Source organism: Psittacula echo, assembly GCF_963264785.1.
Source record: "Psittacula echo genome assembly, chromosome: 9".
NCBI classification, from domain to species: Eukaryota; Metazoa; Chordata; class Aves; order Psittaciformes; family Psittacidae; genus Psittacula; species Psittacula echo.
In genome coordinates, this window is record NC_137745.1 from 7,389,389 (window position 1) to 7,416,920 (window position 27,532).

The 27,532-nt window shown below is 41.1% G+C and overlaps 1 protein-coding gene across 1 annotated transcript in view; it reads right to left on the reverse strand.

The window, feature by feature from the left end:
• Positions 1–799: 799 nt before the first annotated feature.
• The window catches only part of MAGI1 (membrane associated guanylate kinase, WW and PDZ domain containing 1), a 345,222-nt gene continuing 318,489 nt past the window's right edge, over positions 800–27,532 (reverse strand). Inside the window, exons 15-23 of the mRNA XM_080625535.1 lie at positions 21,003–21,094; positions 19,867–20,059; positions 16,302–16,595; positions 13,183–13,386; positions 8,292–8,382; positions 8,111–8,171; positions 7,073–7,216; positions 5,623–5,761; positions 800–1,974 (exon numbers count right to left, since the gene is read on the reverse strand). Of these exons, the coding sequence (XP_080481661.1) occupies positions 1,274–1,974; positions 5,623–5,761; positions 7,073–7,216; positions 8,111–8,171; positions 8,292–8,382; positions 13,183–13,386; positions 16,302–16,595; positions 19,867–20,059; positions 21,003–21,094 (1,919 nt within the window). The 3' untranslated portion in view covers positions 800–1,273. The remainder of the gene's footprint in view (positions 1,975–5,622; positions 5,762–7,072; positions 7,217–8,110; positions 8,172–8,291; positions 8,383–13,182; positions 13,387–16,301; positions 16,596–19,866; positions 20,060–21,002; positions 21,095–27,532) is intronic.

Genomic DNA, 27,532 nt, shown 5'->3' on the forward strand with positions numbered 1-27,532 from the left:
TGGATTCAAATTTACAGCATATAACCAGTATGGATAGGCTTCTACAACCAGGTTGTCCCACTGATTGCCTCTTTTTGCCTGTGTTTTTTCCTTTGATTCATGTTTTTTGCTTTGATACATCTTTTTTTCATATATTTTTTTTTCCAGCAAGTGCACTCCTTTTGTCTCAGTAAAGGATGAAGCAGTAAAATAAAAAAATATCGAGTGAGGAGAAGAGAAAGCTTTTGGAATTTGGCAAAGTAAGAAAAGCCCACTGGTTTTGCCTGAGCAGAAGGAATACACCTGCTCTGAGAGGGAGGACTTTGCTCCCACTGCATTGTGCCAAGTCCTAGGATCCTGATCCCTTCTCTTGCTTCAAAGCAGACAAACATTACCATGCATGCTCGAGTTGCTGTCCATATAAATCTAGAAGATGAGTAGGGCTGCGACGGCTGCCTTAATGAAATATCATTACATGCTGCTGAGGCTAATGAGAGATCAACAGTCTACGTTAGTGGGTGACACAGGCATGGTGGTTACCAGTCCTTCTGCCTTCGCGCATCCTGTAGAGGGGGCCTGAAAGTATAAACTGTTCATGGAACAAACTAGAAATTCCTTATCGTAAATCATCTTGTGCTGTGTGGTTTGTGTTTAAATTTTTTTCTTATTATTTTTTATCATTATTATAAATATCCTTCATTGAAACAGTAGTCTCTTCAAACAGTTCTTGCCATTTTAGGCACATTTGTCTCTCTCTTTTTAATTCCTTCAGCAGGAGCGCTCCATTCCTACTGAGATGAACAATTTTCTTCCTTCCCCACCCCCAAACCCTTAAAAAATTTTCTACATACAGTGTAGCAGTGAGTCACTAGAGAACAGTCTGGATCAAATTATTCAAACTTGGTCATAAAATCCTTTTGCCTAGATTATATTACTGGCTACCCCCATTTACTAGATTGGGGAAGGGGGGGGGAAGTAGCCTGATAGAGGAATTATTCTTAAGAAATCTACAAAGAATGTAGAAACAAAATTTTATAATCCTTTAGGACCAACATTTGGCAAGTAATTAAAAAAAAAAAAAAAAAGAATACACTGAAAAATACTTTCTTTAATATTATACATCAGGCACAACACTTTTTTTTCTTGCTATAAGATTTCATCTGCATAAAAGGTTTGTAGGATCATCAGGTGCCGGATGTCTCCTCGCCTGCGAAAGCCGGATGGTTTCACAGCTCCCGCACTCTCTGCTTGGCTCCCATGGCATGGGGAAGGCGATGGGGACCCCAGATGCTCCTCAGATGCTGAGGTCAGTGCTGCACTCCTTGTATGGCCGCCGGCGCTGCTCGGGCGGGTGCCTGCGGCTCGGCTCGTGCTTCCAGCCAGGGTCTTCCCTCTCCCGGTGGGTGACCCGCTCCTCCCTGAGCCGTCTGTCGGGCGACCGCTCCCTCCGCCGGTCAGACGACTTGGCGCGCCGGTCGAGGGAGTTCTCTCTTCTCCGATCTGGTGACCTCCTCGGCTCCGTGAGTCTCTCCAGCGACCGCCGCCGGCGGTTGGGCGACCGCTCTCTGCGCCTCTCTGGGGAGAGGTCTCTCCTCCTCTCGTGTCGCTCCCTCCTCTCCAAAGTGTTGTCAGCGCTCCTTGTCCCTTCCCTGCGCTTTTCGGGAGACCTCCTCTTCTGCCCATTCACCACCGCCCTCTCCGGCTGCCTCTCGTGCCTCTTCTCCGGCGACCTCTCCGTCCTCCTGCCTGGCACATGGTCGTTGGTTTTAGAAGTCCCATTCCAAGTGTGGTGCTCATTGGGATGTCTGCTAAACTCTCTGCTGCCTTTTAGGTCTCTAACGTAAGTCCGCTTGTCCACATGTTGTGATGATTTGTGAAGGTCTGGTGGATAACTGGACTCCGATGATGGGTGCTGCCGTCGGTCGGATGGCACGGGTTTCATTTCCGATACATTTTGTGAACCTGTGGCGGGACTGTTCCTGTCACTGCTGGGGTCTGTAAGAAAATAACAGCAAAGCGTTTGGTACCGATGCCTTCCGTGGCACTGTGACACCACTTATCACTCTTCAGACTTCATTAGTGACAAAAACAAACAACTGTTAAAGCAGTCAGCGAAGGCTAACCGAAGCTTTTGTTAACTTAACTGTGAACAATGAGAGTTACAGGTTAGTACCGGTGCTGCTCTGTTCGTTAGTCGTGTTTTGGTCGAAGCTGATATCATCTTTATGCTCTTCTGGTCATGGGGCATTTTACAATTTTTCCCAAGCCCAATTCGTAATGTTTCAGTCACACTACTTTCTTTCCAGTGGGAAAAAACCCATAATATTGTAGTTCAGGTTGTTGGTTGGTTTTTTTAACAGTTTCCAATAAAGAGGGCCTTTAGGCAATGATTTTTTTCTTTTAAGTCTTTTGAAAGAACTGCCTTCCAGGTGTGGGAGGCCTCGTTTCAAAGAGCAGAAAATGTGCAGAAAATAGAATTGCTTATTAAGTTTTCACCTCATAAAATAACATTTTCAAGGTGTGAGAATTAGACTGTAATCATGTAATTTCCATTTCATTTAAGACATTACTTAATTTCGCTTAGTTCTACCGTGTTATGAAAAGTCCTAGGGTAGATTTTGGTTTTGCCACAATGATTTGAACAACGATGATGGAAGTTATGATTTTCTCATATTAAAGCAATGGAAAGATATTGTAATATGTAGGATGGCTTTGATTAAAACCTAGTCTCCAGTTCCTTATTTTTGTTTCAGATAAAATAAGGCTGAGCTACCTCTGCAAGACAAACTGCAAAGCAGAGTCAAAAGATCAACCCTGAGACTATAAATCAGTCCTGTGCTGCAGCTAAGCTGGAATTACTCATGTTATTTGTAATGGTTGTTTATGAATCATTCATTATAGACACAGCAAATATTAAAGTAGCTGCACAGACTTAACATGAGTGTTGCTTTTATTTGCTTATTATTGTTTCCTTTTTAAAAGTAACCTCTGCACAGCAGCTTGCCTGGCTTTAGCCATGCTTCCTGCAGGCTTCCTGCTGCTGGCACCAAGACACCCACCTTGACGTGGACTGTCCTGGTGGCAAGTGGCAATAACTGAAACCCCTCACAAACACTTGTGGGGATCTATTGTTTGTCTCTTTTTCTCCTTTTTGTCTTCCCTCCCCCAAGCCAAACACGCTACCTGCTCATTTGACATCACGCAAAGCATCTCCCATCTGATGGCATTTCCATTCCTTGAGCTTGGGAGGGTTGGTGTGTGCATGGGCCAAGATTTTTGTGATTTCCAGGTGAAATGCGTGTTATGACACACGCGTGTGAATTTTTGCTTATCAGCATTTTCAGGCAGCAGCTGGGGGACCACACCACTTTTCCGTAGCTGTAAGCACATGGCTTGCAGCAACCTGGCTATCGCACAAGGTTTAAATGTGTCCTGTGGTGTACTTACAATTCAGGGGACGCAGGGTGCTCAGAATGAATTGCTGGATACATATAAAATATAGCGAAGCAGAAAGCAATGTGAGGGAATTAGGCCACAGCACAAAAACACCTAGTATTGATTTTAGCTACAAACCGTAGTTTGATTATGGCCCATAAGGTAGAAGCAAGACTCCCCGAGCTTGTCATTTCTCATACATGCAGCGATATTAGGAGGTATCATCGCTGAGGAAGGAAGAGCCCAGCACCAAGAAAAGTAAGAGAAAGAGAAAGAGAAAAGTAGAAAATTTAGATTCCCTATAATAAAGGTGAAAGAAAGAAAAATCTTCATATTTTATCTTAGAATAAAGAAAGTTTATTTTTCCAGTCAGATTGTCTAGGCTTCACCCAAATATAAGGCTGCAAAGACAGCAGTTGTTATTATTGTGACATAAAGAGACATCTAAGAGGTGATTCAATAACCCAGACAACGAGAGCATCCATTCTAAAAGACAGCTGGAACAGCGACACAGAATGTCATAGAAAAAACATTAACAATCAAACAACAACAAAAAATAAAGTCCACCAGAGACCACAACATTAAAAATAAGTACAAAACTCATTACAAAAATATACAGCCTCATAGAGAAGCACGTTCCAATCGAGTCAGAAAAATATTGGAACTTAACATTATTAGAGGAACCATTTGTGACTGCAGCGAACAGAATGAAGAGAGGAAGGAGTCTCAAACATTACAAGGATAGTCTTTACAGTAGTGCAACCCCTGTATATTAAATCCTTGCTTAGAGAATGAATGTTCAGTGGTTTAGCATTAGCCAAAAGAAAATTGGTGATGGATTTCCATCCTCAGTGCAACAGACATATGCTTTGAGAAGTGAAGCACTTAATTTACAGGGTATTTATGCAGTCTAGCATATGATACAGTACTGTACATCCAAAAGAGTATAGGAAAAGACAAAAGTAGAAAGAACATTACAGAATTTCAGTGCCATCATCAAACCTTCTGGTGTGCTATTTATATTACAGAAGTGTAAACCCATAACTTTCCTTCCATATTGTTAAACACTTCAGTTGTTTGTTGGTTATACTCTGAACTGGTCATTTAAAGTTAAATAATGAACAGAGTGAGCAGAAACTCTCCAACGTGGTACAGTAAATGAAAAGAAAATCTAGTTCATAGATTGAGCAGAAGGGTTTTGTTTCTGGTTTTAGGACACGGACTGAATGATAAACACAGAACTTGTTGACAGAGAAACAACCCAAATACGGGGAGAAAAGTATAAAGGACATCCCTTCAATCATCAGTTTCTATAGAAACCTCACAGACCTTTGGTTGGGAGTAGCCCTCCATCGAGGGCACAATATTTGACAATTATCTCAAACAAATAAGACATAATTATAATATTAAATAGTGTGCTAAGTTAAGCCACCCAGCAATCCAACCTCCAGGGGAAGAAAAGGAAATCTAATGCAATTTTTAGTAAGAAACGAGGACTGAATGTTTCCCCCAAGACAGACACGAGAGCACCTTTTCATAACCTCCTCACCTTTTCAGACCTTGCAAATTAACTAGTTGAAACCAGCAGACAGTTTATTGGGGGAGAAAAGGGCTCAGGAGGCCAAATTAATATATTTTTGCAGTAAAGCTCTTTTTTTTTTTTTCTTCTTTTTCTTAAATAACTTTATAAATATTTACATAAATACTAAGGGAAGGCAAAAAATCTCATGAGCCATCTCGGCATTCATGTCTATGAATACAGACAGGAACTAAGAGAAAAACCTAACAAAAAAAATCACTGCTTCAGAATAATAACTCAGGATCCCAGTTTTTGCATTGATTAGAAGTAGAGATTTGAAACAACAATTCAGCCACTGAGAAACAGTTTGGCACAGTTCAATGACATTCCTTGTTTGGCTGGACAAGACAATAAGGTTTGTTTTGTTTTGTTTTGTTTTCCTCTCTGATCACCAAAAACACTGCTATGATGATCTTGCCTTACACTGCGCCCCAAGTCCATGGAAGCAAGCAAAGGGTGAAATGTGTAGAAAATTCAGCACAAGCGAGGCAATTAATCATATGTTGCAAAGGTTGGTAAGACACTGGTGAGAAAGGAAAATAAAAAAGAATTCCTGCTTCAGATCTTGAGACAAATCATTCATGGAGTGATGCCAGGGAAGAAAGGAATGTTTTCATAGTTTGACCCACCATATTCTGGGACAGAGCCATCTCCACGTTTCAGAAACAGGCGGACCCTGCGGCCACCATTTTTAATCAGTTCAATGGCCCGAGCGTGCTTCATGTTCTTAGTAGTTTCTCCATTGATCTCTAAGATTTCATCTCCAATCTGTTAATGCAATAAAGGAAAAGAGTAAGATTAGAAACAAGCCCCCACGACAATTGCCACTAACACACCACAAGACATTGGCCACAGCAAAGGTGGAAGCTAAATGTGCCCAACTCTGTCCAGTCACGCTCCACAATAACAGCGTGCAGGGCCCTGAGAGACATGAAGACAAGAGGGAAATCTTAAGGTCTCAAAATATCCCTGGCAGTGTTCAAGGCCAGGTTGGACAGGGCTTTGAGCAACCTGGTCTAGGGGAAGGTGTCCCTGCCCATGGCAGGGGGTTGGAGCTGGCTGAGATTTAAGGTCCCTTCCTACCCAAAGTATTCTGAGATTCTGTGATTTCATTACTGTTTTGTAAAACCACATTGCATTACTGTATCGCTCAATAGCTAGAGCTGCATTAAAACTGGTGTTATTTTATTTTGCTTATTTACAAAGTCTTTGGTCTAAGTCACTGTTTGTTTTACAGTCTGCTGTAACTGGGATGTTCAAATAGCTTTTTCAGGTCCATTTCTCACTTGGATATAGATACCTACTGTGAACCAGCAAAGCTGCTTTTGTAAATATAACCATTTATCAGGACAGGAAAACAGGGCTTGGAAGAGCTTGTCAAAGCATTGACTTCTGCAGGGCAGTACTGATTTATTTTCATCAGCAAAAGTTTTGGGCCTACAGATCTACTCCTGGCAAAATAATTTTGAAAATGCCCTTTGCATGATACATCTGGAGAAGAAAAAGACACATGCGGTAAGATTATAATGCATTCTCTCTCGGAGCAGCAAGGAGCACATAAAACTTGGCAATTTGTTTTTCCGTAGGCATTTGATAACATATGCCCTTGTTATAATGTTTATAATTTAGCTGATATGTGAAGTTAACAGTTAATACTAATCAAAAAACTACATTACTCTCCACTCTGCCCACGAGCAGAGAAAGGATCAGGTGGGACGCACTACTCCAATACTCTACTCAAGGCTGTTGTCAAGCTTTTAAAAGAGCTGATGAGACTGGCTATTCCATTTTCATTGCTACATGTATCTCCATCAGGCTTTAAAAGCCAGATTATGTATTAGAATTTGGAAACCTGCATTAGAACAAAGGGGTGAAGTCTTCCAATGCACGCATACTGCTATAGATGGCATGCAAAGAGTGACAGAAGCCACAGACCGAAGTAAATAGGAACCACTGCTCCTTTCAGTTAACATTTAATTTTCCTCTTAGCTGGCACAGCAGAAGGTGTGCCTGTAAGGGACAGGCAGGGGAGTCAGTTTATTGCAAAGAAACATGTTTTTTAAATCTGTTTCTACGTACCCTCATCTTCCCACATCTCTCAGCTGGACCATCCTCAGCTAGCCGCAGCACGTACAGGTCCATATTATACTCCCGTCCACCTCGCAGGCTAAAGCCAAAACCTTTGGCTCCTCTTTCCAGCTCAACAGTGTAAAAATCTTGGTCCTGCTGGAGGGAAAACAACATTTGAACAAAAAGTTAAATGCTGTTTTATTTTCATTTTGAAATTATTCAATTAACCCACATTGCAATTTTTGTTACTCATAATTAAAAATATAAAATCAGTTGAGTTTTCACACACAGACTAGGATTTCCTGCTTCCTCACATTCCATCGTGCAATTTGGAGTGCCGGCAGTGGTCTGCAAAAGGATGTTTCAATGAATGGGCTTTGCCATGTCCAATGCATTTTTAGGCACCTCGGTTACATAAGGCTTTAGTTAAATGCCTGATGGTACCTGGGATGAGTTTATGTCATGGTGCTGGCTTTGCCTTTTCTACTTCTCTGCAAGAAGCCCAGAAGCATGTGCATTGTTCTTCACAAATGCTGTTAGCATAGGGATGTTTTGAAGTCTTTAATGGAAGATGTTACTTCTGGGATGGCCAGTGGCAAGGTAAGTTAACAGTGAGATAGATAATCTCTCTAATAAGATGCTGTCTGCAAAAGCTGGAACACTCCAGCTATTGCCGCTTATTAAATTTTCCTCTTTTTTTGTCCTCTGTATTTATCATCTGCGCACAACAGTACTTTCTGGAGAGGCCCCTCAAAATACTCAATTCAATAAACAAACACATAAATTATTACTGTTGTAAAAATGTCAGCTTTTTTTTTTAACTCTCCCTAAAAGTCATGATGAGTATGTGTTGGAAATGTTTCCCAGCTGAAAAACCAGCCATATGTATTAAGAAACCAATCAGCAAATTCCTCTTTTTTCAGCAAACAGACTGAGGGAGAACAGCTTCCCAGAAGGAATTTTCAAGGGAAATATATGAACATAGCCCACAGGCAGATTGGAAGCAACAGTGTGGTAAACAAAACAATTAAAAAGGTAACTCTTTACCTGTGCTGCTTGGGGCGGTTTGAAATCAAACTGGGATTCCTGCTTTGGTTTGGTGTTGTTCCTGCTGTAACAAATGAAAGAGGGAGAGAGGAAAAATACAGCTCATGGGATGTGAAGATGATCAAGAAGTAACCAAAGAGAGAGCATGCCAACATGCTCTCCTCAAGGAAAACAATCTGACCTGGTCTCCTGTGGTATTTGCTGAGGAGTATGCGTGGTTGTAATTGTAGCAATTTTTTCTGCATTGGTCAATAAAGTAGCATTGGAGGATTCTGCAAAATAAATTATTTTTCATTATGAGGGAAGACCATTGGCTACTCACTGAGAAAAGTTTTGCAAAGGGATTTCACTGGAAAACATCATTATGTTGTTTTTAAATAACTTGAGATTGGCTCAAATGTCTTAAAAAATTAACAGGATAAAGTCTAAGATAAGCCACAGTAATTATGTATAAGAAACTGTACACTCCATTGGAAAAAAAAAATAAATGGAAAATTGGAATTAGAAACACCTCTGACCATTAGACACACTCAGAATACTGACTTGGGGAAGAAGAGTAGAATAATATTTTGTCTGATGTCTAATGACATGAATTCCAATCATTAAAGTCCCCAAGTATGGTAGGTTGGGTAGATTAATTTTATAGTAGCAATAACTATTCCATGGATTATAAGCTTATGAGTGCTTCCTCCATCAGAAACTGCAGTCTTCAGGAGGATTGAGATGTGGCTTTTATCTAATAACTCACAAGGTGATATTGAATGTGGCTAAACCCCAAATGTACTGAAATTCATCTCTGAAATACAACCCCACTGCTGCCTGAGTACTCAAAGCTGCACGCAGGGACATGGAACCACCTCTGCCAAATGCATCAACAGCTCTGGGAACCGTTTACAAAAGGGCTCAATGAGAGAATACTGAGCGCAGGATTAACTTCAAACCTCAGTTTATACCATGGTAAAGGGCTCTCAGCCCAACACCAGCCTGTGCAAATGCCATTATTTCTCTATGCATGGCAAGAGGTGCTTCCAGGAGAGGTACTCTCTCCTGTTTCACGAAACTGGGGTGAGAGTTGCTGTATACACAACTAAAAAGTGACTATCCAGGTGTCCCTCGCAGCACACCATGGCAAAATGGTCCTCTTGATATAAGAGCTTTATCACAGACTTCAATAAGACCAGAGTTAACCCAGAACTCATTTAAAATTCTGTCTAAAATTAAGGTCATGTCAATACCATTAGCCACATATTAGCAACACAGTTTTGGAGGAAAGACCTGGAACACCTGCATATTGAACTCAATCCATTTCCCAGAAATGGATATATTGCATCAATCTTGAACTAAAATTAGTACTGAAGAGTTTCAAATACTGAATCGCTCCAGAAGTCAGCAGTTCCTGAAAACACCCTTCCCCTCACACAGGAGTTTCAATTCAGAAGGAGAGTCAGTGGCACGTGCTTAACCCTTCAAAATGTTGAGCAGTTACATTGGTTACATACAGAGAATGATGGGCACAGTCAACAGAAGGACCACTCCTTAGGCATGGTATTCCCAGCTAAAGTCACCGCAGTGGCCAGCACTCATTCCTTTGTGGAACAGTTCTTCACATTGTGAAGACCCCACGTTGTGCCTATACCCATTCTATCCAGAAGAGGACCACAGATTACAGATAACTATAAAATACTGACCATGACCCACTATTCAAGATCAAAATCTAAACTGAATGCACAGTCACTGGCTAAAATGCTGCACCTTGATTCTTGACTGAATTTCTCTAGTTCCAATCCCACTTAAAGCAACCCCACCATCAGACAGCAGCAACAAAACCCGGGTGGAAACACTTGGCTCTCAAACATAAAATTACAAGGTCTTCTACCCTGCCTTTGTTTGCTTCTTAAGCTCCAGGCATCTGGTACTTCATTTTATTGACTATGGAGAAATCAGCTGTTATTAAACAGGGTCCAGGAGTAACACAAAATAGGAGAAAAAGGAGGTCTTCTTTCCCAAATTAAGAAGAGGTGGTCATCATGGGCTTACTTGGATCCTGGGAACTTATTTTATTTCATGGATTTATTGTAATTGTGGGGAAAGGTGAAGGGTTTTTCCTTTCTATAGCTAGCATACGTCAAGGGAAACTCAGGGAGAGGGAAAGAGAAAACTAAGAACTATTTAAACAGATGGGTGCAACGAGAGCATAGCTCCTTTGCCTGCAGCACTGTGCCCAAGTTAACATGCACAAAACCCTCAGCATATGGAGCTGTAACATCTTCCAGACCAGAGCTGGCTTGTGCCCAGTGGTTCAGAGAGCAAGAGAGGCTCCTGGGTCTGCCTGCACCTCTCAGGGTTGCCATGACCAAAACATACCCTTGTGAGGATGTGCTGCTGACAGCTGGCTTGTGTGAGAAGGAGATGTCCCTGTGTGTGGTTACGCTATTGATTTTAATAAGTAATTCTGTGCACTTTGTAATGATGCCTTGATGATAAAACCTGTCTCCATAAGACATTTGCTAAAATCTGTCTCCATAAAACCTCCTCCCCATAAGAAGGCCCCAAAATAAGGTTAAGTGTTCTGCATTCATCTAGAACAAAAGCCTCTGAAATCCTCCACAAATATTTGGAGATCAGATGAAGATGGGCTTCAAAGAGAACGCAAGATTCCTACCCTTTAGTAGGTCATACTAAGAATACCAAGTAAAGCAACAACACATCTCTGGTACAGATGTATCTTCACACCACTGTACTGCATCTATCTTTAGCCCACCCTATCCCATGAGTCAGGAGTTGTGCATAATTTTGTAGCTTTTTAGACACTGGTTCAGGATGCAAAACTGGAACAGAACACAAATAGAGCAAATCATATCTCTAGAAGAATTGCAACTGTACATTCTAAATCCTACTTACTTCATGGATTCTTTGCCCTGTATTGCCCTAAAACACCCAGACACCAATTAAATACCTAATCTAAGCTTGTGATTTTTCAGCTCTCTTTATCCTTGCATCACCTGGTAGCACGTTAAAATATCTTAATTTCATTGCCCACATAATCCTGCAATGAGTTGGTTCAAGACCTGTTACAAAGCAAAAACCCTTGGGTGTTTTTAATAATGTTAGATAGATTAGCAGTGTGAGTTGGTTGTGAGTCTTGTGATAAGCCTTAGTTGCATGTTTATCTGAGATGTATGGCTTCTGATTTATCACACACACACACACACATACACACCTTGAAGTACAGTTAGACCAAAAAGCACCCATAAATCAACAAAATGAAAACAACAAATCAACAAAAGCACCTCAAGACAATAAAAGGAGAACAAGATTGAGACTAATTTCTTATATCTCATGGGGTTTAGAGCAAACCTCTCTGACTGCCTGGTTTTACTGGCTTTTGGAAATTAAATGCAGGCAATACTATGCAAAGTATGCAATCTGACCTGGATTTCGAAGGGACAGTAAATAGGAAGATTTGAAGTCTGCACTGCTATGACAGGAAAGAGTTGACTCTTTCCCTAAATTAAAGCTTTCCACCTTCTTTAGGAATACGTGATGTCAGTCACAGGTACAGGTTTCCATTCTAAACTAAGCAATTGAACATGGTATTCTGTACATGTATTTGTACCACAAGACTGGCTGAATATTCATGTCAGCAGGCTATACTATTCTTAAAAAAGTCTTAAACCATTGAGAAATTTTTTATTTCTTGGGTATTTTTGCCTTTAAAAACAAACTCACTTATTTATTCAAAGATTCACCTTCCTTCATTTTGATCAGATACAAAAAATACAGGCAATGACCACTTCCTCTGCCAGTTTACCTTTCAAAACTGGCACATGCAGGCCAGCTCAGATGATAGCCTGCTTCACAGCCATTTTATCATCATGAACACCCAATTTGATGGAAGCAGCAAAGGATCATACACCGTTTGACCTGGTAGCTACTGAACAGTAGGAAAATAAAGTCTTTATGCAAAACAGACCATCCTAACCAGAGATAATTTATAATCAGATCATTTCTCATGCTGGCCTATTTTTATCCTATACTTAAACACAGCATAATGCTCTGTGGGGTAACCAAATCCATGTTTCAGACTAGAAAGTACAAGACTTAGCAACTACTGAATGCTTGTCACACAAATAACATTATTTAACTACTTCATTCTGCTTTACAGGTACCAGGTTCAATTCAGCCATACCTTCTCCACCTTTCTTCCAAACTCAATCACACTTTCTCCACGTTTAAATTAATGCAAATAATGTCCTGTACAGCTCTAAGAAATGCTCGTTATCTGAGCCGTCAAATCTTATACCCATGGATTAGGCTTAAAAAGAGAGCAATGTAAAAAGATTTCTGCCTAATGAATTCTCACTATAAATCATGACATACATTCCTGGTCTGTTCCTATTTGGCATTACAGTTAGGAATCAATTTAATGAAACTGGTACATAAACCAGATCCATATTTTTATTAAATGCTTCAGTGGCCTGAAACCAGTACCAAGTATCAGCATATTATTAGGGATCTTGCACTTTCCCTCTGATCTGAAACAGTGAGATCCTATAACTCTTAGGGTAACTGTTATCCTAGGGTAACTCTTACAATGATCGGCTGCAAGCACACAGCAGCACCAGAGTCATCACCATTTAACAAAGTCATTTAAAGATGTCCTGAGATGACTCTCAAAGCAACTTACCCAGAATAAAACCAAATGTTCTTTCAAGCAGCTTGAAATATGACAAAGTATCTATCCCTTTCCATGATCTCTTTACTCTATAGCCTGCTTGTGTATATACAAAGCTTCAGGAATCCCACACACTAACAAGTGATTCCCAAGTATTCTAAAGCTGCATTACCAACCTAAGAATCAAATCAAAGTGTACTGAAATATGCATCAAATTTGCAGAATTGCGTGGAGGAACAAGACAGAATGAAATACTGTTTTTTTAATGTAGAATCAGCACCACCCTGTTTAAAAACAGAATCCCTATTTCTATAAGAAGAAACAAAGCTATGGAAGACTGCAAAAAGCCAGGGGACAAAACCAGCGAAAGGGAAACAGCAGGAAACATATACTTTACCATCTCCTGGAATGATGCGCAGGGTAACGGTGTTTCCTGCTTCCTTAATGAGGTTGACGATGTCTGAATGCGACTTGTTGGTGATGGAGCACCCATTCACGGCCAAGATCCGATCGCCTACTTTCAGCTTTCCACAGCGGTCTGCGGGACTCCCTTCAATTATCCGACCTATTTTGTGAGGCATGGCCACACATGCATTTCCCGCTTTTGTATTGGTTTTGGGGGTTGTTTTTGTTTTGGTTTGGTTTGGTTTTTTAATTGTTTACATATGTGGGAATATGGTGAAGGGGAAAAGGAGAAAAAGGGTTGAAAAGGGAAAGAGAAGGTTAAGGGTTAATTAATTAATGCATCAAGAAAAAGTTATTATAGGATAGCTTTGCTGCCAGTGTTCAAAACATTGGCAATCAACTAGTACGAGTGCACAATACTTCACTTTTTGGACAAGGTGCTTTGTAAATCACTCAAAACTCCCCCCACCTTGATTTCTGTTAATAAATGGTGATATTTTTACAGACTACCACTGCATTCAGCAGTGCTATCATAACCCAAATCCTGGTTTTATTTTTGAACAAAAGAAATAGAAATTGTAGGAAACACAACCTTCCTCCTTCAAGATTATGTTGGTGTCAGCCTCTCTGCTCCTTCTCTAAGTCAACTGCAGTTCAAGCTTCTGCCAATGTTTTGTTCTTTCTCAATTTAGAAAGATGAAATTGTTCTAGGCCTAAGAGGGAGTGCGACTCCCTTTCTATCACAAAGATCTGCTCTATCAGCGCTGCATGGGGAACCAACAGTTTTCTTCTATTGTGAATAAAGGTACTACCAAGGAAGGTAAAGGATCACTACAGATGGGCCAAGACTGACAAAGGTAACCTGTTCGGTGCAGGCATCCACCTCAGGCTCTGTTAACCCTTCCCCTTTTATGACCTTAGACAGCGTCAAGACATGAGCAGGGAAGGAATAAGGACCTCCTCTTTTAAATACCTCTAAAACCACAACACAAAACCATTGAGATGTCTGACACACACACAGCAAGAGCACTTTAGGATGAATGTGTTTTGGAGACAAAATTCTACTTCTGTTCCATGCAGTTGTTTGTCCTAAAAACACAGCATTGTCCATAAAATTCAAAATTGGAACACAAGGGGTTACACAGCTCCACTCAGATGAAACTACTGAGCTTTTGTACTGCTTTTTCACATGGGCAAGAATCCCACAGGCAAAGGCATATCATTAAACCATAAGGTGTACACAGTGGTCAACTCATACTTTGCATCCACAATACATTCACCCTCAAGATGCACTTTCCAATCTGTGCTGTAGCCTTTATTTGGTTAGTAGTTTTAGAGATATACATTGCTGCACACAGAACAACACCAGAAAGACCATAAAGAAGAAAAAGCTAAGAAAAGGAATGTGAGGTGAGAGAACAAGGTTGGAAAGATACAATGAAAACTGGCAGAAGGTGTTCGTTTTAGTTGCAAATGATAGCGGGATTATTATCCTCCCCTCCCTCCCGCCTTCTGTTACTTCTCTTTCTGGTAATACATAGCCCCATTCAGTTTAAAAGCTACTTTGAGGGTATGAGTTCCTACTCTATCCAATCCACCAAACAGAGATAACAGAGCCCACACCAAAATGACCAAGGTGAACTTTAGAACCAGTCTGGCCCATCTCTAAATACTACCCATGAAAGAAAAAACTACAAAGCAGATCCAAAGCAAGCACCACGCAGCAGAGGGAACACATCTCATGCAGAGTATTAGGGAAAAGCTGAATACACTTGAAAAAAATTAAAGGAAAAACAGTCACAGATCAACAGATCTCCATGAGGAGCCCCTGCACAGAAAACTTCCAGTTAGTGAACATCTTGGGCTAAAGCAAACACAACTTTTTACAACCTCAGGTCAAGGTTTCTCTGTGGAAAAGAGTTAGAGCACAGTCTTCATACAGTAAAAGTTATTTACACACATTTGCAAATACTTTTAGAAGATAGAATCTCTCTCTCTAGTTTAGACTGAGTTCAATCTATATTACAATGCACCTTTGTGTTCTGGCACCAAAATACCTATTCTGGACGACCAGTTTCCAGCAGCAAGGACAATGTGAGGTAGCCTAGCACCTGAGAACTGATGGAACTCGATGCACTCTGTCTAAACCAGATATTTCACCCTTGAAATCCCTGCTGCCACGGCTGCCCAGAACTGTGTGAGAAATGGCCTGCTCTACATTAATTCCAGAAAATGAGGTGATGCTCCCTTGATGCATTAGTAAGGGCATTACTGATGGGCAATGACAGGAAATTTCAGGAAAAGAGCTAGAAAAAAGGGGGAAAGGCCACTTCTTGCCACATGCACCTGTGTGCACCAGGAATACTCGAGCTGTACAAGGAGATTGCAATGTATTTTGTCTGCAAACCACAACCCTGCTCTGAGAGGTAGTGTGAAGATGGCAAAGGCACATGTTCCGTCATTCCTTCCCCCCCGCCCCAGCCCCATGATATTAAGTGTGACATCCCCCTGCTTTGAAGAAATAGATTCAGGATGATGTCAAAACATCCTGTTTTTTAAACAGTATTCTCCGTTTTATGTCTCACAAGCAAGGACTATTAATTAAAACTTTCCAGCTATCAGCATGCTCACTCCATAATGAGGACCAGAGTAACCCTGACTGCCAAAGAGAAGTTAATCAGTTTAAGCATTACTGCTTTAAAATCAACTGCTTCAATTCTACCATAGAGAGACATATTTCATTCCACCTGCCCTATTTCTGCATTGGCAAACAGCATCACTGGGGGCATCCCTGAATGCTTTTCTGAAAGCAAACCCCAGAAAGGCACACAGCTAGCAGGGAGAACTGGATTTTTGGGGAGCATCAGGAACTGCCATTGCTGACATTTTTGCTCTTCAGGTCGGGATTTCTCATTTTGCTTTTCTCAATTCAGTGAACAAAACCCAAGAGGCAAACGCCTACCAAGTCTCAGCCTCCAATGAAGCTATTAATTATACATATCAGGGCATGCTCACAACTTTTAATTAACCAGATCCCCACTCCTCTCCTTGCGCTGCAGTGCTCAGATCTGCATCTCACTTGAGGCGTGTCGGTAGAACCCCAAGACTCACCGAACGTTGTTCCGGCCTCTGGCCTGCTCACCGAAGAGACGATGACGAAGCCGAACCCCTCGTTCTCACCACGGCGGATCTCCACATCGTAGGGCTGGACCACAGTGCTGACCACACCGCTGCCCCCGCCACCACCACTGCCGATGCCGCTGGTGCTGCCGCTGCCTGAGCTAACTGTGTTGAGGGAGTTCTGGCTGCCCTGTGGTGTTCGCTTCTCCTCCGTCAGTGAGGCCGGCTGGTTGCTGCTGTGGTGGGAAGAAGCTGGGGATGGGACTTCATTCTCTGCCTTGGGAACTGGGGAGGGAAAAGAAAGACTGAGCAGGCTGCACTATTCAATGCTTAAAAACTGCCATCCATCCACCAAGGTAAAAAAATAACAACCAAATAACCCCAAAAAAGCAAATCACCTGATTTAATCTATAAATCACGGCCATAATGAACCAAGGGCTCTGTCTCCTTTCAGATGTCACCACCACCAGCACTCTTCAGTGATGGCAATGACCACATATGCTCATTCTCTCCAGTGGTCATGCAATCAAAGCCTTTCACTGCCAAATTACAGCAGCAGTATGGTTAAACCAGTGTAGTGCTGCGTGCCTGGATGCTCTGTGGGATTTTAAATGTGGGTTATATTAGTTCAGAGGTGCCCCCTTTAGACATCACATCCCCACTTCAGTTATACAGTGCAACCACATATGTATGCACAACTACGAGGAGTGACAGTGACATCAAATACCCAACACTCAACACTTGTGTATTTTTTAACTTAATACCATCAGTTGGGTAGCACCAACTACCTTTGATTAATGTGACCTTAAGTAGTAATAGACATCCATACTAAAGCAAAACAACTTGTGAACCAAGCTTTTCTGGATGGAAGAACCAGCAACTATCATCTGTACAGTCTGGCACAGCTGGGGGGAAACCATTAAACATTACTGACATTAATATTGAACAAGTGTCTAATATCAGCTGAAAGTGGTATTAGTTTAAAATCTAATCAGCAACTACACAGCTTGAAGAAACCTCAAAAAATCGCTTAGTCCACACTCTGTTCAAGTAAGGGCCAACTATACTTACTGTCAGTCTTGACAGATGTTCGTCTAATCAGCTGTTAAATATCTCCCCAGGCAATCTATTGGTTGCAATATCTAACTTAAATCTCCCCTGCTGCAGCATAAGGCTATTATTTCTAGTTCTATCTAGCAGGCATATGGAGAATATATTACTCCCTTCCTCTTTGCAGCAGCCTTTTATAATCTTGGGGAGTTTAACATCTCCTCCCTCTTCTCTGCTTTAGGCTAAAAAATCCCAATTTGTTCAACATTTCCTTGCAGACCATGTTTTCTAGAGCTCTCCTTATTCTCACTGGTCCTCTGGACTCCCTCCAGTTGGGCCCTCTCCAACTCAAACATGTCTGTCTTGAAGTGCTGGACCATATTGCAGCTAAGCCATCATCTGCTGGGAAATCAGGAGAGTTTCCCCCTGCCTACACTCCAGCACAGTGTTTTTCTTCACCTGAGCCAACCTCAGGTTAAAGCTTGTGGCCCACAATAGCTTCCATTTCTTGTTACTGAGCCAGTTCTCCCCAGTCCATTTGCGCAGCTGAGAGCAGCATATTGTGCTTGTCTCTATTGAATGGCTGCCTCCACTAATCAGGTCACTTCTCCAATTTGGTGAATCAAAGTTAAGTGGGAGATCTTAAAAGCAACAAGAAGGAAATGGACACCAAACAAAATCTAAACCTGTAAACCCATGATCCAAAGAAAAAGAACTTTCAAAAATTCTTGGACAGAAGTGCCTGTCTGTACTTACATACTAAAAGTAAGTACAAAATATATAGTATTCTCCACATTAAGACTACAGGAGTATATACTTTCCCCTCTATGAAGCTTAAGATTCACCATTTAGGGGAACAGTCTTTTTCTACTGGCATACAGATGACAGGAGGAATAAGGGACCAAAATTCAGGAACAGGCTTCTCTACAAAGTCATGCTGGAATTCAAAAGCCTGCAAATATAAGGTGAAAAAGAAGGGATCCTGAATAATTTATCCTAGAGTAAGTGTCCACATTAGCAATGATTCAGAAATAGCTTGGTCTGGAGTAACAAGCCCCTGAATGAAATACCAAGAGATCTGTCATGCATCTAAATCTTTTATGGTAATTTCCAGCCTGGAGGCTGCAAAACTGGAAAGAAAATCACACAAAAAACCAGTACCAAAATTCAGCTGCTCTTCCTCTTCCTCCCAAAGCTCATCTCCTAAAGCTTCTCTCACATTAGCAGCCCTTAGTCCGCAATGAGAAAGAAGCTATTAGAGGAGAGACATAACCTTGGCAGCATTTCATCCACAATGGAAAGAAGGAAAGTAATGAGGAGTGAACAGTTATTTAATATTGTGCACAAGAAGCTTAGTCCTGGATAAGAATACAGAGCTATTTTACAGGTACTGTTCTAGTCCTAACTTCCACTGTGGGACTAATTTTCAGCCTGAATGTTATTTTGATTATCTTTAGGATGAAGAACATCATTGCCTATTTTCCTTCTGATTCCTAAACTTGAAAAGCTATATAATACCCTTTATTTGGAGTAAGTGAGCTAAAGCAAATCTCATATGTGAGCTTCCTAAAGCTCACGAGAAAAGGAAGCACCCCAGTATTACTCTCCAATATTAAGTATAAGGTCACATGTAATTTAGAAACTCGTGATCATTTCTTCATTTTCTTTGCTATCAGGACACTTTTCTGTCACTAATCTGGGTGTCACCATGCAGTGGTGTCACTTCTCTCTGCATCTTTGTCTTTCTGCCTTCTTTTTCCCCTTTTAGACTTGTTCAGTGTATGGCCAATGCCTAGCATAATGCAGCATACAAAAATCTCTCTAATACAAAAAAACACACAGACCCTGGCTACCAGAATCATACAACCATAGAATGGTTTGGGTTGGAAGGGACGTTAAAGCTCAGCGAGTTCCAACCCCCTGCCACAGACAGGGACACCTTCCCCAAGACCTGACTGCTTAAAACCCCATGGAATCTGGCCTTGACACTTACAGTTTCACGTCCTTGAGTTAGTCAGCTACATGCTTCAACCTCACTCGAAGCTTCTCCTGAGCCTGAGACATCAGCCACCACACACCAATGCCTTCACTCACTCTCTGCCCTTGCCTCCCCTCATCTGGACTCTTCAGCATCTTTTCCCTCACTCCCAGTTTAAGAGTGGCTATCAGGCAGCACGGTTATTTTGGGAAGTAAATAGGAAATACAGGCAGCCAGGCACAAGGCAAACTAAAATGGTTGAAACCGGACAGTTCCCCATTTTATTAGAAACCTTCACAAAGACTGGGGAAGGCAACTGAGATTGAGAGAATCCTGACTGGAAACAAAATATCTGACACCTATTTGATCAAGAACAAAAAAGACCAAAAACAGGCAAAAGTGGAACAACAATAGCACATCCCCTGAGCCTCCCCAGTGCTACAAAGAGCTTTTTTTCTTTAAACCATTCCTTGAACAGATGGAGTCTGGCAGGAAAATCTACCCCTGCAGAGCAGCACTGCAGCCTACCTGTGTAAACCACTTTGCGCCTGACGGTCAGATTGACATGACCTTGTTTGGCTGCCTGTTGCATAAGCTGGACGACAAGCTGGTGTGACTTCCCGACAACAGGCGTCCCATCCACACAGATCAGTTCATCACCCGATCTCAGGCGGCCGTCAGCATCAGCAGCACCCAGCGGTACAATGTGACCGATGTAAATCTGTTGATGAATTAGCACAAATAGGAGATAGGAAAGAGAGAGAGAGAAATACAGTGATAGATAAGAACTAGCTCAACAGCCAGCTGGAAGCAAAGGGCACTGGTAGTTAGACCCAATTTAATAGGGACAAGAAACTATTGACAGATGTCTGCAGGTCAGGAAAGTTGCTCCTGTGAAAGCAGCTCCACATGAATATAGTCACATTGTGAAACAGTAACAAATTGACATCTTTTTTCTTTAGGTGGTCTCTTCACTCTAATGACAGCCTCTGGAAACGTGTTCAGCCTGACAGTGACCAGAGAGGAAGATGGTTCTGCACTGAAGGTCTTATCAGGAAAGCAGAGATTGAGTTATCTTTTCAGATGCCTCTAGGGTTTACAGACTCTGCACCACTCACCAGTCCACCAACTCAGCGAGCCCTGTGGAGTTACTCTAACATGAGAGGAATTCACAGCCTCTCTTCCCATAAATGAGAAAAATAATTTTGACAGGGAAGTACGTGGAAATTTATGCTGCCACTATCTAGCTTTGAGCTGTGCAGCACAAGAAAGCCGGACACCTTCCACAGGTATCGGATTTATGGTAAAGAAGTGAATTTAAGGGAATTGAGCAAATAGAAAATGTGACACACTAAGATAAAATACTTGCAGACCTGACCAGGACCTCCTTTTCTCAGTGTCCCAGGCAATTTCAGACCTATGTGTTTTCATTTGGGCTATAACAAAAACAGGGAATAGCAGGGGAAGCCAAACCCATTTCAGTTATGGGAGGTTTAGTTTGGTTTTTGGAGGGAGAGTTGGGAGGAGGTGCAGGATATAAATCCATTGCCCACTAGACATTTTAACAGAGATACTGCAGCACAGTTCTGCATATCTGTTATGCTACTGCCATGATTCTGGGAGATACTATGAGATAAAACATGACCACTTCTAGATATACTCACAGGCTCTCCAGGTTCATTTCCACCTAGAATCCTAAATCCAAAACCAGTTTCTTTTCTCCATAGAAAGATATCCTGCTCTTGGTAATCTGGAACTGAAGGGAAAGAAGGAAAACTGTAATTTTTAATCAAAACCACACACCTTTATAACTGAATCAGGACTATTCTGATGTACATGTAGAAGGATCTGCTGCACAATTTTACTCTTGGTGACATAATCAAGAACATTAACAGCTTTAAATACTAAAGGATTATTATTTAAATTACTACTGAAGCCTATGTGGTGGTTTCTACTTTCTAGGTGTTTAATTGTGACTTGCCATTTGTTTATCACTACAATATTTTCTTTCATTAATATTAGCATCGTTACCCAGTGCAAAAGCCTCTTCCAAATCTCCAATAAATAAATGTGTACAACAGAGAATTACTCTGCCAGAAACAATACAGCTGCCTCTTCTTTCATGGGAGACAAAAAAACCACTTGTTGTGACTTCTACTGTTTAATTAACTTTCACTAGCATAGTTTGCTATCTGTTTACTGACACTGCTTTAAATAACTATGGGACAGATCTCCAGCTGGTGTGAAACAGAAGGGCTCCACTGAAAACAATGCAGCTCTCTTGACTCTCACTCACTCGTGTACAGGCTTTGTAAAACCACTTAACAGATAAAACCAGCTGGAAACTTAAAAAAGCCCAACCTTACTCATTAGTATGGAACACCAGCAAGGTTTTTACAATGAATATTACATACAGTGAAGCACTAACCTTGAAGTGCAGTTGAACAGTAATGTTTTATATTACCTTACTCATGCTTGCTTTCATCCCTTCTTTAAAAATACAAGATTAATTGCTAACATTAAATCATATCACAAGACAATGTCAGGTTCATTTAACATTTATTGGTTAGGATCTGTAACATTGACTAATTTTGTAAAGATCCCCTCCCAACATTTATAATAAATGATAAAAAAAGCTGTTCCTTTACAAGTCAGCTGTCTACATTTTTAGCAAAGAAACCAAAGTAGGAATCTAATTTAAATAAGTGTAAACACAGATACGGGATGCAACATGTTTAATGAAACATCATCTAGGTTTCTGTATACGGGAGACAATAAACTGGTTGTTTTCACTGACATCAGTGAGCGTCAGTTGGGGTCCTAACTGCATTTTACGCTGCCAGTGCCTGTTGTGCAAAGGTTTGAGTCTAGTCATCTGGGATTTTTGAGTGTTGAGATTTTGGTTAGCACTGACGCTCTCTCTTCAGTGACTCAACAGGTTTAAACCATAAAATGAATTTAAGACCTGGGAATACTAAAAATTTAAAGAACAGATGAACGCTAAGGCACAGATGTTTGCTTTACATTTTCATTCAAACTGGGTTTATCTATATTTTCACGCTGCATTCATAAACTAAGCTAGATCCATGCACACCACCTTACTGAACTAGAGGCTAATTTTTGTCCAGCTACAAGTACAGAACAATCAGGCGATGAACATGCTGGAAGCCTGCATGGTTCATCTGTTCAGGCGAGCTGGCTGAAGGCAGATCAACATCATACAGACGTGCGGCACAACAGCAAAACCTAGACAACGAATTAATTGGTGTTTGTCACTGCCTTCAGCAAGGGGGAGCGTGAAGAGCAGACACATTCAAAGTGTCTCTCCAGCACTTCGAAGGATTTTTTTTGGCAAAGGCTAGCCTCAACCAATTAATAGTGTGTGTTGGATCTGTCAGAGGTAAAATGGCTTCTGCAGAGAGCTTCAGCATGGGCCCATTTCCTTGGCATCTCTCAAAACCTTTCCATTTGTCAACTCTCCAGTTTCAGTGAATGATGCCTTATGTTCCTGGTTTGGGTACCAGCTAGCCAATTAACAGCCATGGAGGGAATGGCAAGCCGAGGTGTAACGGCGGTGTCAAACCAAAGCAACAAAAACAAGACAAGTCTATCCCAAAGAAGTGAGTTCATTAATGTAACGCTGCTTCCACGGGAAGGATTACAGAGAGGTGAAACACAGATACAACAAACATACAGACAACACACATTTACACAGAGTGAGTACAAACTGAACAAAACTCCTTTTACTGCCTTTTGCGCCAGCTCTGCAGTACAGTGATTCATCGGCACAGCTCAGAAAACCCCATCCACCTCCGTGCTACTTACAGCTGAGGTGGGACCCCGAGGCTCTCAACACTGGAGAATTAATTTAGGTTCTCCATTATTTGGTAACGCTTCAGAGGAGCCACATTTGTTACTTAAAGGGAAAACTTCATGGTGGTGCTGAAACTTTATTGAAGGCAAATGAAAATATGGCCTCCAGGAGTCATTCATTGCATCTTTACATCTTGAACTGATCTCAAGTATGTCTGACTCTCATGTGCATAGCCCAGATGAGTAAAACTTGCCAGTCTGCCCATCCTGCATTAAACCAGACCATTTGGAGAGTGTCGCAAAAGTGGTAAGAAGAGTTCTTCTGTGGCCATGAGGAGGAATGGAAGGAGAGGTGAGTGCCACAGCCCACCGGGAAAACTCATGGACAAAACAGGAACATGATAAGCCCCCCACCGCCGCCTATGAAATCTGCTGCTAGCCAGGACACAGTAAAGCAAGTACTTTGCACCTTCATGGCTAACCTTGGTGTACGGCCCTGCCAGACTCCCTTGGTGATGAAGAGCCCCCCGCCACAGAGCAGCAATGACACCAGAACAAGACATCACAAGACACAGATACATTCTCGGCACAGTCTTACATTCTCCAAAACTGGTGGAATTGATTTCTCTCTCTCTCTCACCCTTGCTCAGTCCAGTTGCAGGCGAAGGTGACATAGCTGTAATATTAATTTTACAGTTTTGCAAAGCTTAAAGTATCTGCTTTCTTGTTAGTTCATTCAATTCAATTTGATTGTATGGCTCATGTTAGGCTTTCATGCATCAATTACTAAGGTTATAGCTCCTAAGGATTATGACATACTAACTCACATCTATTTTGCACATGGCTGTGTGCATGAGGCTATGTAATACACACACACGTATGTATTTATGCACATGCATGCAGGTATATTGGAAATCATTTTTTCTTCTCAGAAGAGAACACCTTAAAATATTTTTCTACAAAAGAAAATTTTCACCATCATGACACAATTTTCCAATTGAAATCTTTTTCTACTGTTAAAAGAAATTCTAAATACATGTGATGAACAATGAACACAGTGCTTAATTAGAGGTCATTTTAATCAAACTTTCATATACAAACCTTAACAATTATCCTACATGTTATATAAAAAAACAATTCTGCCCAGTGCAACATCAGTTTCAACACAAGATGGATTCAAAAATAACCAGTATGAGTTTGCTTCAGTCCCTAGCTCACTTGAGGCAGCAGCACTTTTAATGACTCACAGCCTGGCAAAGTATAAAAGTTTTAAGGCCCAGACTCAGCAAAGTATATAAGGACAAATCTGAAACGAGGAGTGAGAAGTCCCACTGAAGCTGATGGTGAGTTTCAGTGTTGAAAAGTCCTGTGACTTAGCCACAAATGCAATGAGGTTCTGTATTTGCAGGAAAGACATTTTCTAAACTACCCCACTGCAAGAGAATTCAATTTTTTTTCTGTCTTTTCCTTTTGTCCTTTTCCTATCTACCCTTCTGGTGGCATGGAAGACTTTCAAAAGATGTCTTCAGCATGTTCTCAAGAAGACAGCCAAGTTCTGCTGAGGTTTGGGGAAAGCACAATGCCTTGGCTGAGCCATAGACCAGTCTGCCCATTACCAGCTCCACAGCAGCTCTGCAGCCTCTGCTGCTCATGGAATATGCTGCAAGTCCTGTGGCCCTTTTTAACAAGACATCCTCCAAGGGCATGGACACATCTGTGTGCCCAAGTGCATGACTGTAACTGTTTGTCTCCTATTAATACAACAAAAGGACATAACCCTACCAAGGGGCTTTTACAATCATCTTTTAAGTCAGCCTGATCAGAAGGCAGATGCAATTTCCTGTGAGTATTTTTCTCTTCTATTTTAGGGAGAAAGTATCTAATGTTTGGTATCATTGTGCAAATATTTTTAATTCTATGGAGTTGCTGGTGAGTGAGTGCTACATGCTGGGGTTAAGACTTTTTTGTATTATTTTAATTAGATCTGGGGAGAGAAAATCCTAGCAAATAAATTATGTGCCTGAAAATAAAATTCAAATATTAATGATAACTTAGAATATTTTAAAAGCTTTAAAAATTATCTATCATGTTCTGCTTTACTTTTAATTAAATACTTAAGCCCTTCAAAGGGATTCATTAACACATCTGCAATTCAGATTAATTCATTTTGTTACTGCTGTTTTGACAGATGGCCATATGTAGGATACGGTATTTTGCAAAGCAATCAGGCCACACACGAAAAATTTGACAACAGATTGTGTTAATCTTTAAGGAAGTTTAATAATATATTGAAAAATAAAAAACATATTATAGAAATACATTTTCAATAACACAGTGTGAGATTTCAGAACTGTGGTTCTCAGCTAAGCTATTCAATTGCTGTTTCTCTCACTGAATGCTCTTTATGTATGTCATTCCTAGCTCTTGGAACAGCTTCCGTTTTTAAACCCTTGTCCTTCTCTCTGATTCATGTACACAACTACCACCAGCAGCAATGACTTACTCATAAAGAGGAGCTCAGGCAGCTAAAACTCAGCACCAGCAAAGAGTGCATTTGTTATCGCCATCAAATGATCTCTTTTCAGATTTACTTAACCCAAAGCTGTATTCTCAAAAGTCTTAATCCAGCAAAGAATTGAGACTCTGGGCCAGACTGCAGCAGAGCATTTGAGCTCAGCCTTAGCCTTAAAGCACCCAAGTCCTTTTGGGTTTACAGCTTGAAAATCAGCTTCCTTGGACAGGAGCTCAAGCACTCAGCACCTTGCAGGCTGGATCACTTCATCCAGGGGAGCTGCATGTGAAAGAACTTTAGTCTGCGTTTGTTGAATAAAGCTGCAGTTCTCATCTGCTGTCACTCAACTACAGTCCAGACACAGCTATGGAGCCCTTGCTTAGCTCTGCATTATTAATTCTAGCTTAATTTTTCTTTCATTTTTTCACTCTTCCCCTGAACAAGCAATGTCCGTGGTTCTCCTTCGCGGCATGGGAATACTTCCTGACATTAAGATGCTTCTGGTAAATAAAAAATACATGCTTTTAGAAAATTATGGGTTATCTGGTGCTTTTGAACCAAATTCTGCTCTACCAATGGCTTCAGTGAGACAAGTCACCTAAGTCAAATATAATCAACTTTTAAGAAGTACTGATCCAAAGAATATTCGAAGAAGAATTTACCAATTCTAAAAAATGAAAATGTTGCCTGTGCTTTCCATGTCTATATTATTATTACTGTTAATGAATGATATTAATTAAAGGCAATAGGTGTTCATTATAGATTCAGTACTTCTTAAGAAACATCCTGCAGAAGATCTATTCATATATTGAAAAAAACCTCTTTATAATATTATTTTTAGATGAATATAAAAAAAGCTGTCTGGGCTGGGGCTAATGAATTCATCTCCTTGTGTCAACTGCACTTGAAAAATTGCAGCCTGTTCTCTTTATACTCAACAATTTCACCAAAAAATGGAACAAAATAAAACACTTAAGATGATCTAATGCTCTAAAATTCTGTCTTTTTTTCTTTTTAATTCCATCGTATATTTCAACACAAAGGGTTCTTGCTGGTTTTCATTCCATTTGGGGATTCAAAACCCTGCCTCTCATAAGAAAGTTTTATAATCCTTTTCAGGTTTAAAACTGAAGGCCATGAATCAATGGAGAGCAAGCCCTGGACTGGGCAGCAGAGAGAGCTGGAAGACCTGAGCTGGGGCTCCTGAGGCAATGGGGGCTTCTAGGACCCATCAAAAGCCCCATCTACTGGATGCACCAGCCATTTTCAACACTGGCACTAGAGTGGCATCCTCCTGCTGTACATTAAATACTCCTTTAATTCTGCTCACACAGAACTAAAAGCTATGGATGTCATGGGAGAGGAGATGCTAACTTTAGTCCCAAAGCCAAAAGGAATGAGTGCTCAAGTAAAGAAGAAAGTAGTGATATGACTGTATCACCACCAGCCAAAGAAGGAACTGAAGCTGAACTGAACTGCAGCTGAGTGAACCACAAAGAACAGCACATGTGGAGCAGACAGACCGTGAAACTGGAAGTCCAGAAAATGTTTTTTTTCATCCCACACCCTCTGATACTCCACGTCAGCAGAGCTCCCTACAAGTGGTCTGAGAGCCACACAGCCAGTGCTTGGGCAAGTCTCAATGGGATGATTTATGTTTGTAACAGAGCAGCCACCAATTGCCCAATTTTCATGCAGACCAAACACCAAGCTCCCAGGGCAGAAAAGGTGCCAGGTCTCAGCTGTGATCCAGTCTCCATTTATGAGACTGGTGAGAGGGATGAAAGGTGACAAAGGAGAAACTGACCACTGACCTCTAAATAAAACCCCCAGTCACACTTTGTGATCAGACTGTGACAGGAAACAGTA